This window comes from Petaurus breviceps, unplaced genomic scaffold (assembly GCF_028583685.1).
Source record: "Petaurus breviceps papuanus isolate PSGF00001 unplaced genomic scaffold, PetGlider_PUasm1.0 76, whole genome shotgun sequence".
Taxonomy (NCBI): Eukaryota; Metazoa; Chordata; class Mammalia; order Diprotodontia; family Petauridae; genus Petaurus; species Petaurus breviceps.
This window is the reverse complement of record NW_027186473.1, coordinates 56,159,192-56,172,284: the sequence shown is the minus strand read 5'-3', so window position 1 is coordinate 56,172,284 and position 13,093 is coordinate 56,159,192. Positions and strand designations below refer to the sequence as shown.

At 38.2% G+C, this 13,093-nt stretch overlaps 1 protein-coding gene across 16 annotated transcripts in view; it reads right to left on the bottom strand.

The window, feature by feature from the left end:
* FHIP1A (FHF complex subunit HOOK interacting protein 1A) overlaps window positions 1-13,093 on the bottom strand; it is a 438,671-nt gene that overhangs the window by 186,004 nt on the left and 239,574 nt on the right. For 15 of the 16 annotated variants that reach the window (XM_069105522.1, XM_069105520.1, XM_069105516.1 and 12 more), the window contains one exon: window positions 12,353-12,583. The exons of the other annotated variant lie outside the window; for it this stretch is intronic. In XM_069105522.1, coding sequence (XP_068961623.1) covers window positions 12,353-12,457 — 105 coding nt within the window. In that variant the 5' untranslated portion in view covers window positions 12,458-12,583. The remainder of the gene's footprint in view (window positions 1-12,352; window positions 12,584-13,093) is intronic. 16 annotated transcript variants of the gene reach the window in all.

Genomic DNA, 13,093 nt, shown 5'->3' with positions numbered 1-13,093 from the left:
CAGTAATAATAATGATAATATTTATAGAGTATTTTTAAGCTCACATATATAAATTTATTTACACCATACATTTTTGTTCATAAGTACTTGCACAATTTTAAGTAATTTTTTTTAAATTAAATTGGTTTATAGAGTATCTTAAAGTTTCAAAGAGTTATGAACTAGGTACTTATTATATACGCTCCTCCCATTTTAGAGATGAGGAAACTGAGGCTAAAAAGGGATTCAAACTCAGGCCTTTCCAACTAGAAGCCCAGCACTATGTCTAATGTACCACCTGGCTGCCTGCGAAGCTCCCAGTATCTCTAAATTGCTAACCCCGATGGCTTTTCGCACTCAGTCCTTATCCTTTTCACTCTCTCTGCAGTTCATACCGTGGCTCTCCCTTCTATCCCAACATGCTTTCCTCCATGGGTTTTAATGCCTGCACAGTCTTGGTTCTCCAATTTGCCTAACCTTTTGGCTGGATCATCACCCACGTTCTAGCCCCAGTGCATAGAAAGGCCCAAAGTTCCATCTGGGGCCCCCTTCTCTATTTTTCTTAGTCATTTCACAGGACTTATAGCTGGAAAGGATCTTAGAGGTCATCTAGCTGTTGCTGTTCAGTCATTTCAGTCATGTCTGACTCTTTGTGACACCATCTGGGGTTTTCTTGGCAAAGATACTGGAGAGGTTTGTCATTTCCTTCTCCAGCTCATTTTACAGATAAGGAAACTGAGGAAAATAGGGTGAAATGAGTGTCTCAGGCCATATTTGAACTTATGAAGATGGGTCTTTGTGACTTCAGGCTAGTGCTCTATACACTGAGCCACCTAGCTGCCAGAGAGGCCTTCTAGTCAAACCCTTTGATCTAAGATTAAGAAATAAGCCCATAAAGGTTAAGTGATTTGCTCAAGGTCACTCGAGAAAAAGGGGCAGTTCTAGGATTCAAATCCAAGGCCTCAGACTCCAAAAACAATGCTCTTTCCAATGTGGCAAGCTACTTCTCACCAGCAGCTATGGGTTCATTCAGTGATTCTGTCTACCCAGATTTATTAAAGCTCTAGTCTCTCTCCTGAGCTCTAGGCCCAAATCATCAACTAAATATGGGATATCTATAGTTGGCTATCTCCAAAAAGATGTTCTAATAGGCATCTCAAACTGAGTATGTCAAAAAAGAAAATCATAATTTTTCCTCCTAAATCCAATCCTCTTCCAAACATAACCATTTCCACTGAGGTTACCACAATCTTCCAGTGACCCTGGTTTGAAATTTCAGGGTCCAACTTGACTCTTCCCTCTGATCACTTGTTAAATCTTTTCAACCCTTCCTCCATGGCATTCCTCACACCTGTTCCCTTCTCTATGCCCTGTATATTCATGGCAGGGAAGGGAATAAAAGCATTTATATAATGCCTAAAACTTGCCAGGCTCTACACTAAGTGTTTACAGATATTATCTCATGTGATTCCCACAATGACCCCAGCAGGTAAATGTTGTTATTATTCCCATGTTACAGTTAAGGAAATTAGATATCAGGCAGATAGGTTGAATTATTTTCTTGGGGCCACATAACTATTAAGCCATCAAATCTTCCTGGCTGCAGGCTGTGAACCACAGGGTCACCTAGATTCTTTACTCACATGGCTCACCTAGTATATCTCTCAACTAAACTCCTGCAACAACTTTCTACTTAGACTCTTGGCTTCTAGTCTGTCATTCATCCTCCCCATAACTGCCAAAGCAATCTCCCAAAAGCCCAAGTCTAACCATATCTAACTAAGTCATACCATAATAAATCAATAAACATTTATTAAGCACTGGGCACTGTGCTAAGTATAAGAACCTATTGTTCCATTCTGTCCAAAAGATGAAATCCTAATTTCCCAGCTTGAAACTTAAGAATTTTATGACCTAGATTCAGCCTAACAGGCTTATTTCACATGACTCCCTTTCACACCAAAATGACCTAATTTCTGTTCCCTAAATATATGTCATCTACTACTTCCTTACCATTGCCCAGGCTGTGCCCCATTCCTGGATGACACTCCCCTCTTCAACTCTTGCTGAGAACTCCTGGCATCAAACAACAAATTAGCATAATCATTCTGGAAAGCAATTTGGTATTATGCAAATAAAGTGGATAAACTCTCCATACCCTTTTCTTTAAAGGTTCCAAGATCATTGACTAAAAATAAGTCCCAAAATATACTAAAATATTTTATAATAGCACTTTTGTGATAGCTGGAAACAAAATCAATGCCCATTGAATGGGGAATGACTAAACAAACAAATGAATGGAATGTTATTGTGCTGGGTGAAATAAGGAACCTGATGAATGCAAAGTGAAGGAAACAGCACCAAGAAAATAATTCATATGACTACAATAGTGTTATGGAAAGAACAATAACTAAAAACCAAGGAAAATGTTGCAAAATTATAAAGAGTATGTATAAAGAAGAGATATAAGAAAACACCTCAACCCCCTTCTTTGGTAGAGATAAGGTGTCTATGGATATGAAACATTTCATGCTATGTTAGTTTTTTTCCAAGGTATTGATAGCTTTTGCTGATTTTCCTCCCTTCTTCCTTTTATTCTTTTTAAAAATAATCATTTGTTTTAAGAGTGGGCTATCTGGGTGGAGGGAAAGAAGGGATACAAGGGAAAATCTAAGTGATATAAAAAGAAAAAATATCAATAAAAATTCTTTCAAGGATCAACTCAGGTGTGACTTCTAACCTGTGTGGTCCACAGACCCCCAAAAGATCTACAGATTGATAGATTTGAAGGTCTATGTAACCTTGAATGGGGAAAAAATCTCTCTCTCTCTCTCTCTCTGTCTCTCTCAGAAATCTGGGCTAAGTGACTTGTCACACAGCTAGTAAGGGTCAAGTGTCTAAGGCTAAATTTGAACTCTTTCTATCGACTGTTTCATCTAGCTGCACCTAAATCATTATTTTCACTAACTCTAACCAAAATTTTGCATTTCCTTCAACTATTTAATAACATAGTTCTGAGCAGTTCATAGGTTTCACCAGACTTCCAAAGAAGTCTGTCACATAAAAAAATGATTAAGAACCTCTGCTCTAAGGAGACCCTTTCCTGATTCCCCTACTTATTAAGGCTCTCTTCTGTCTTCCACTAATTAGGTACATACTGATTTCTAACATGTTGTATCCCACAAGAGGAATAGAAGCTCCTTGAGCCAGGGACTATACCTCCTTTTATTTCTGTACCTTGTAATGGAAATGCAAATTTAAAGATCTTCCCTACCCCTAGGCCCTTTGATAGGCTTAAGAGACTCTGAGAACCTTCCTTGATTTGAAAATATACTCTGCCTCCTAATAGGCTGAATGTGGTCACATGGAGCCTGTGGCAGGAGGCTTGGTTTTCAGGAATGCCCACACTTTGATGCTGCGTGATTGGCCAGTGGGTCAAGAGGGTTGTTACATTATCTGACCCAGGAGAAGGCTATATAAATCGCTGATGTGAGGCTTTGCTTTGGGCCTCACTTTAAGAAGTGTTGTGTTGATTTGACCAGGTGAGACTCTGGGCAGCCATTGTTGAGAGCCCCCCCACTTTGAAAAACCCAGATGTTGATGCTTCCCTCTCCGGTAACTGTGATTTGGTATGGATGTAATGATTGGACAGTTTGGAAGCCTTTCTGATTGAAATATTTCTGTCTGTATACTCTGAAGTTCGGGGTGCTGACCTTTTCCCCCTAAACTAGGTAAATAATATGTTTGATTGATTAAAGCAAGATTGTTAATTTTGAGTTGCTTTCCTTTAAAAAAGCAGATCTAAGAACCTGTGTTGGCAGCCACCCTGGGGACGCTGGGGTGCTTGTTGCTACATATCTCCAAAGCCCAGTACTATGCGATACATCCAGAAGGCATATCATGAAAGATAAATGTTTTTTAGACTGAACTAGGCATAGCAGCCTTAAAATTCTAAGGCCAAGGTTTAAGGTCTAACTCTGACACTCATCAGCTATGTGCCCTGGGCAAGTCACAACTTCCTTGAGTTTCAGTTCCCTTATTTGTAAAAAGGGAATAACAATATTTAAAAAACTAACGAGACCTAATTCACAATGTTGCTGGAAAGAAAACGTGCTAATCCTGTTTGAGTTGTTACTAATAATAACTTTCTTTAAAAAAAAAAGTTTGTTTAACAACAACTTGGGGTATTTACAATCAGGAATTTGCAAGCAAAAAAATAAGGTCTTATTCATTTAAAGAAGGGGCTTTAACCTTTTTTCCCTTTTACATAGGTCCTTTTGGCAGGCTGGTGGATTCTATAGACCCCTTCTCAGAACAATAGCTTTATTGCCTACATTGCTAATCAAAAGAAATGCTAAATTTCAATTAAAAGTTAATGAAAATAAAGATATCATATTTTCTTTTCTCCATCCAAGTTCAAAGATGTCCTCACTTGAAATTTATCCATGAATCTCAGGTTAAAAATCTCTAATTGAAAAGCATTCTCATTCCATCCTTCCATCCATCCATCTATCCATCTATCCATCATAAGCCTTTATTAAGTGTTCACACAGTGCTAGAGACAGTAAATACAAAGACAAAAAAGAAGGAGTTTACAATCTAGGGAAGATGATATATACATGTGTGAGTAATATATGTGTATATATGTATACTTATTTACATATTTGAGCATACTTATATATTATAATATTTAAAGCAATAAATATACTTAATATTATTAAATATATATTATCATGTATTATGCAAATATGTTATATATTATTCAAATGTGTGTATAAAACTATGATTATGTAATTATGATATAATACAATAATAATATATTATATTATGGTATTGTATTTATATAATATATTGTATATTAGCATATATATGCATAAGATTACAAAAGAAACCAATTATACTGAAAGTTATAAAAATATGAAGGGGAAAAAAATTCATGAACTCTAGGTTAAGAACCCCTGATCTAATCTGGAATTTTACATATGAGGAAAGTTGTGCCCCAAGATAGGGAAAAATTCTGCTGATTATGATTACACTGAGTATAAAATAGAAAAGCTAAGTAGAACCTAGACCCTCTGACCCCAAGTCCAGAATTCTTTCTGTGGTACCACAAGGGTCTGTTCCCCAGATTCTAGGTCAGCATCCCTCTATACAGAGGAAACAAACTCAATACTGACAAATAATACAATCATGACAAAATGAAACAAAGCTTACTTTCATACATGACAAGGGGGAAGCAATTTAAGAAATTTAAAAATTCTTCAAAAATCTAAGCTTACATGAACAGGAGTAAACTTAGGAAGTAAAACTGAATCTCTGATGCCAGAAAGACAGAAACCGCTATAAAGGAACAACTGTTCACCTTATTTCAAATTAACAACAAAAGAAACAATGGCCTAGTCCAATTGGCGAATTCACATTTCTCAATTGCTTTAAGACAAACCCAGAGCACAAGAAATTAAGGAATTCAAATGATCAGACCAATGGGAAATAAAAGCAAAAGGTTGAACTATAATCCTAGAGCTTTTTTGTTTTTTCTATCTTTATCTGGAACTTTGATGTCTTTCATGTGGGGAATCCCTGCTACAGAAACCCCCCTTCAATGATAAAGATTTCTAACTCTTCCATAATTTAGAGTCTCTTTGTTGCTGAGAGATTAAAAAAACTTGTTCATGGTCAGATAGCTAGTCAGTCTCCAGCTCTAAACCTATGGTACTATCTGTTAAAGAAAGACTGACGGCAGTCTTCCTGACTCTGTGGCCAGCTCTCTAGCCAGAATAGCCTATTGCTTCTCAGTACTATGTAAGGAAACTTAAAATTTTCCAGGAGGTCTCATAGCAACTGAGAAGTGTGTCTGCCTTTTCCATCTTCACCATAATTGCCTTGGAATCTTCTATAACTTTGGCACCATTTGGACCGGAACTAATGTCCTGGTCCAATATGTGCCCATAAAATTGTGAGGGTGGCCTCAGGAATAGAGTTTAAGCTTGTTAAAGTAAGCAAGAAGATGAAAAAAGATAGCTCATATTCCCCAACTGATAAACGGTCAAAGGATATGAATAAGCAGTTTTCAGAAGAAGAAATAAAAACTATCAAGTCATATTTTAAAAATAATCTAGATCACTATATATTAAAGAAATGTGCACAGCTATCAGATTGGCTAATGTGACAGAAAGGAAAATTATAAATGCTGGAGGAGATGTGGTACACTAATGCATTGTTAGTCAAGTTGTGAACTGGTCTGACCATGCATTCTGTAGAACAATTTGAAACTATGCCCAAAAGGCCATAAAGCTGTGCATGCCCTTTGACCCAACAATACCACTACTATGTCTGTATCTCAGAGATCAAAGAAAGGAAAAAAGCTCCTATACATACAAAATTACTTATAGCAGCTATTTCTGTGGTGGCAAAGAATTGGAAATTGAAGGGGTGCTCATCAGTTAGAGAATGGCTAAACAAGTGGTGGTATATGATTGGGATAGAATATTATTTTGCTATAGGGAATGATAAGCAGGATGACTTCAGAAAAACCTGGGAAGTCTTATATGAACTGATGCAAAGTGAAGTGAGTAGAACCAGAAGACTATCATACACAGTAACAGCAATAGTGTACAGAAGGTCAACTATGAAACACTTAGCTACTGTGATCAATATAATGATGCAAGAGAATTTCGAAGAATTCCTAATGGAAAATGCTATCCACCTCCAGAGAAAGAACTGATGAACTCTGAGTGCAAACCAAAGCATACTTTTTTCACTCTTGCTTTTGTGATATCATATTATAATGAGTTTCATGCTGCTTGCTTTCTCAATGGGTAGGGGAGGGGTTAGTGGGAGGGAAAGAATTTAGAACTCAAATGTTAAAAAAACAAATGTTAAAATTAAATGGTGAATATTTTTTTTAAAAAACAGAAAGGGGTAAAAAAAAGAAAGAAAAGTGTGCTGAGCTGAATTGAAACAAAGAACAACAACAACAAAAAGATGGCTCAGCCACTCAAGCTCTGGGTTAGGAATATTTATGGTAGCAAGTATGAAGTGTATCATTGTTTGTTTAATGTAATCCCAAAGGAGCTGACAAATACATAAATCAATTGGAACATCTAAAATTAAATCTTGCTGCAAAGAGAAATAAATGTAGGCCTTAGACATGGTTGTTCACAAATTTCTTATCTCTATGATCACTTAATTACTATTAATCATCATCATTACAGAATTTGAAAGTTGATAGATACTTCAGTTACTGGCTAATCCAATACATACTCAGAAAAGAATTCCCAAGATGATACACATCAAAAGTGGTCCTCCAGTTCCTTCTTGAAACAAGGAGGAATCTATTACCTACTGATTCACGTTCATTCCACTTGTTCTAAAATCTATTCCTGCACCAAGTCTAAATTTGATACTTTTCGAACTTCCATTTACAACGCTAACTGACATTTATATCATACTTTAAAGCAACATACATTCATTTTTTCATTTGATCTTCAAACAACCATAAGAGATAAGTGCTATTATTATCCCTTATTTATAGATGAGAAAACTGAGGCACAAAGAAATTATCTACTAAATAACTGAAGATTAAGAAATTATACAGTGGAGCTAACAAATGACAGTACTGGTAACAGACATTGCTGCCTAATACATATCTGTTACCAGTCTCACCAGTATACCAATAATGCCCTTAAGAGAGGGAGGGAGACAGGAAGAGTAGAGAGGAAGGAAAGGAAGGAGGGATGAAGAGAGGAAGGAAAAGAAAGAAGAAAGGAGCAAGGAAAGAAGGGAGAATGGAAGGGAGAGAAGAAGGGTAGAAGGGAGTGAGGAAAAGAGGAAAGGAGGGAGAGAAAAGAGAAAGGGAAGAAGAGAGGAAGGGAGGGAAGCAATAAGGGAAAGAGAGAGGGAGGAAGAAGGGAGGAGGGAGGAAGGAAGGAAGGAAGGAAGGAAAATGCTCGTGTGAGACTTTAGTTATTTCTAAATCCTTGGCAAGTGCTCTTGTTATACAAAAGTATGGATTATACTAATGTTACTGACCCCCAAGACAAAAGGGATACATGCATCATTCACTTTAACTAGCTTTAATTCTCTCCTTTCCCCTCAACTTCCAGAACCTTCCCCAACTCTGCCAGACAACCCACTCTCCGCACCAAAAAAAGCTATCACTCAGAAAATTCTAATCCCAGCCTTGCCAACATCGGGACCTCTGCATGGAATATCTTCCCTTTCTTCTCCATCTAGCCACACCCTATATACATTGTTTAAGCTTTGACCTAAGTGTCCCTTCCTCCAGGAAGCCTTCCTTGACCACTAGAACCTCCCACAATCTCTCTCCTCTCTTCTCTGAAACCCTATACCTGTATATATAGCACTCAACCAGTAATCATGACCAGGTAGCATATCCTACATTAACTTCTTTGCATCATTGTTGAATGTTTATGTATGACTATCTTGTGCCTGTCAACCAATCAACAAGCATTTGTTGCATGCTTATTTACAGTTAGGTTTAAATCTCCTTGAGAGCAAGGGCTAAACATCCTATTTCTTTATACCTTACTGACCAATATTACAATATGCATATTGTTGTCACTATGTTCAAATAAATTTAACTGTGGAAGGGAAGGGAACTCTGAGGTCATCCAGTCCAAACCCACCATTTTACAGATTAGTAAACTGAAGGCCAGGGAGTTAAAATGACCTAGAATGATATGGCTAATCTATTTCAGTTAGAATTTGAACTCAGGTCCTCAGACTGCAAAAACAGTGCTTCTTTTTATATACTATTCCATTCCCCATAATGTTTCCACTCAGTAAATATTTGCTGAAGGAATACTCAATGTATCCCTTCTAAATCACTAGTTCTCACCCTGGGGCCCTAAGAAGTCCATGAAGAAATTTCAGGGGATTAGTGAATTTGAGTGGGAAAAAAATTTCCTGTTTATTTGATAATAATTTATTGCCTTTGTTATTCTGTGTATTTTCATTTCAAAATTGAGGTTATTTTCTGAGAGCTGTAACTGGTATGGCTGACTATTGACTAACTAGCTGCATTAATGGCAGGACCAAAGACATAGATAATACACAATGACAGAGAATCCTAAAATCATTTCTACTGCATGTTGAAAAGAACATTACATCATTGTTTGATTTACACTCCTAATTTTTTGTTTTACTCTCCTAATGTTTGATTTACACTCCTAATCGTGGTTTGTTTGTTGGTTGGTTTTTCCTGGGGTGAAGCTGAAAATTTAAATACACCAGGAACATGGGAGGAGGTGAACAATCCAGTAGGTTCTTCTGCTTTAGAGAAAGCAGATGTATGATTCCTAATCTGTCCTAGACTAGCCATAGGGTTGATTATCTACACAATTTAATCAAGAGTTGACTTAATATTTTGTAGAAGAGAAGTGTAATGAAGAGAGACTACTAGACCATCTCCTTTCCATCCTGGAAAGAAAAACCATTATCAGCAGGCTGCTAAAAAGAAAAAGGATTAAATGAGAGACAGATATACATACAGGAAGTACAGAGCAAGAAATGAACATCAAAGCCAGCCTGCATGAGTAAAGAGAAGGAAGCAGGAGGGAAAATGATACTTTCACCTTAGAATACCCAGGTAATTACAGCTAAAGATTGAGTTCTTTGGGGGATTTTCTTTTGAAAATTTGCTTAAAAACTACCTCCATTCTCCATTTCCCTTTGCTGAAATAGATCTGCCCTCAATTTCCTGAGCAAAGCAGTTAGAATTTGACAGTAAAGAGCCAGGCAGAACTGCGAGAGTACAAGAAACACTGGCAGTCTTTCTCCAGATACTGGCAAAGAGCTAGAGTGTAGAAAATGCTCAAAAACAGGATGGATTCTGCTCATTTTTTGATCTAAATTGTGTCCCCTGTAATTGCAGTGATTTGCAGGCTCAGTGCTTTCTTTCCCCCACATGCTGTTTCCGGCACACAGGAAGGTGGCTAGGCAGTCATTAAAAACCTGTCTCATAAATAGCCACTTACCAACTCACCTAGGGAGAGTAATGCTGGACAAGTAGTAAAGAAAGCCAATTTTATTTATTTCATTTCCCTGTGTGCTCTCTGTGGAAAGGGTGGGCTGGTAAATTTTCTGAATGCTCAACCCTTAATTATCCATACAAACAGAGAAGGTAAGATTTGCAGATCATCCCAAACAGATAAGGCAAAAAAAAAATCTATCTCTGTCTTTGTAATATAGACATTACATGCATACACTTAGATAACTTATACTAAAATCACTTAAATCTAACCACACACACTGAGACCTGTTGTTCAAGACAGGATGAGATTGGGGTTGCTATCATTCAGTCACGTCTGACTCTGTGACCCCATGGATCATACTGTCCGTGGGGTCTTCTTAGCTTTGATGTTTCCTTCTCCAGTGGATTAAGACAAACAGAGCTTAAGTAACTTGCCCAGGGTCACACAGCTAATATGTGTTGGAGTCAAATTTGAACTCAGGTCTTCCTGACTCCAGGCCCAGCATTCTACCTGCTGTACTGCCTCCCTTCCTACAATGCCCCTATTTCTCCAAGAAAGGTTTTAAAGTGAGAACCTGAAAAGGCCTTAGCTTAAAAGGACCAGCGTCTCCCAATGCATCCTGAGTCATCTCTAGTCCTCCTGAGGAATATCTGGCCACTGGATCCAGATGGCTGCGGAGGAGAAAGTGAGGCTGGTGAGCTTGTACAGGCCTCCCTCACTCAAATCAAAGTCAACTGCAAATCATGTCATTATTTCCCTGATGCCATGGTCCTCTTTGAAAACAAAGGACAAACACAATCTTTCCTGGATGCCTCCTTGAGTTTGGGGTACGCAAGAAGAAAAAAAAATTAAAGTACCTGTTATCTATGAAAAGGTAGGAAGTCTTATACAAGTTCCTCATTTTTGCTGTTCACAAAAGCTAATATTTTGCTCAAGAATTATTTCACAATCTTTACCTTTTCTCAAGGCTCATCTCAGCTGCCTATGAAACCTCCCCTGATTTCCTCCAGCTTCCTCTTTTTCCTCTACAAAACTTCCTATAATACTTTGTCTGGTACTTTCCTTTGCCCTCATTATCTGTATTACAGTTCTGTGTATGTGTATACTCTGCTACCCCCATTAAAATGTAAGGCAGTGAGGTTATACAAGAATTGAGTGCTCAACCTGAAGTCAGGATGAGATGAATCCAAATCCTGGTGGAGACATTTATTAGCTGTATGACCCTGAGGAAGTCACTTAAGCTTTCTCAGCTTCAGCTTCCTTATCTATAAAATGGGGATACGAATAACATCTATCTCACAGGGCTGTTGAGAAGATCAAATGGGAGATAACATGTAAAGTTCTTTAGAGCCTTGAGAAGAGATTCATTTTTGATCTATGTAGCCCTAGCACATTGCCTTGCACATAGAAGACCTTCAATAAATATTTGCTGAATTGAATTAAAGCCACCTAAGTACCCTTGTTGCGATGTGAGCAACGTGCATGCCCCCTAAGCGCCAGACTTGAAATCAGGACGACTTAGGCTTAGATGTCACCGGGACACTATTCCCTCCTCTGAGCCTCACTTTTCAATCCATAATTTTTTTTTTTAACTGGACCTGTGATTTCATTGGTACGTAGATTCCACAGGGCTGCTCTAAAAACAAAGATGTCTCCCAGCTTCACAGCTGATATAGTCTTAGGGAGCTGCCTGGGCACTGTGACTAATCCAGGGGCACAGATCCATCATGTGTCGGAGTCAGCGCTTGAATCCAGGCATTCCCGACTCCCAAGTCAGTAACACTGCTGCCTTCCTACACAAATTAGTGATGATAATTTTTTGTTATTAAGTCTTTGTGACCCCTCTTGGAGTTTCCTTGGCAAAGATACTGGAGCGGTTTGCCATTTCCTTCTCCAGCTCATTTTACAAATGGGGAAACTGAGGCAAACAGGGTTACATGACTTGCCCAGGGTCACACAACTTGTAAATGTCTGAGGATGGATTTAAATTCAAGTCTTCCTGACTCTAAGCCTGGCACTCTATCCACTGTACTACCTAGCTATTCAATACTATTTACTAATGCCCAAAGTATTATTTCTGAGTTGCTGTAAACATTCAATGAAATTATTTATGTACAATGTTTTGCCAACTATCAGTAAAAATAGATTGCCATTACTTTTCTTATTCTTTCTTGTTGACCTAGAGACCATTTCAAGGCAGAGAGAAAGAAGAGAAATCAACTCTATACCAACCCTGAGGAGAATGGCTCCATGTCTTTGTAAGGCCAGCCCAGATCTCTGACATACAGGTATGAGAGAGAGCCAGTTTCTAAGAAGCAGAACCTTATAGCTATATCAGCCAGCAAGGATATACAGTTTTTCCTTAAATATATTATTACCTGTGCCCAGTGATTTTTAAATACTATCATGCATGTTTCTGGGTCAACTCCCTGCAGGCTGACAGCCTGCTGGATTTTGCTGCCCCTAGCAACCGATGACATCATAAACCTTCCCAAGGTTCGATGTTCCTAAGTCATATTTAATTTTCGGTGAAAACTCGGAGTGTCATGGCTGAGATTCAAGTGTCACATCGGAAAAGATGTCTCTTCACATCTGTCACTTGCTGAAACCTAGAATGACAATGAAAAAATGCATCTCATTATGTTCTGTCTGCCAAAGTTTGACCCTACCACTGCACTGAAGTTCCAGTCTCTAAGCAGAGTGGCTTAAATTACAAAGAATAAACAAATCAGGAGAGAGGGAAAAAAACAGAGACAGAAAGAGACAGACAGACAGAAAGACAGAGAGACAGAGACAGACAGAGAGCATCATTCTGAGTCAGTTCTTAAAGTTTCCTCTTAGCTTATGCCCCTTATAACCAAAGAAAACAGAATGATGATCATGTGTCCCTAGATATGATGATATATAAGCCCAGGATTCCCCTTTCCTTTCATCCCTGCCAAAAAAAGAAGTGAGAAGCATTGTGATTCAGTGGCTAGAGGGCCAGCCTTGGACTTGGTAACACCTGGGTTTAAGTCTCATCTCTAACACATAGTGACAGGGAAAACCCTATTTCTGGTCAGCACTGATTCTCCTGGTCCTTAGTGTTCCACCTTTCAACTTACTTTGTATTTACTCTG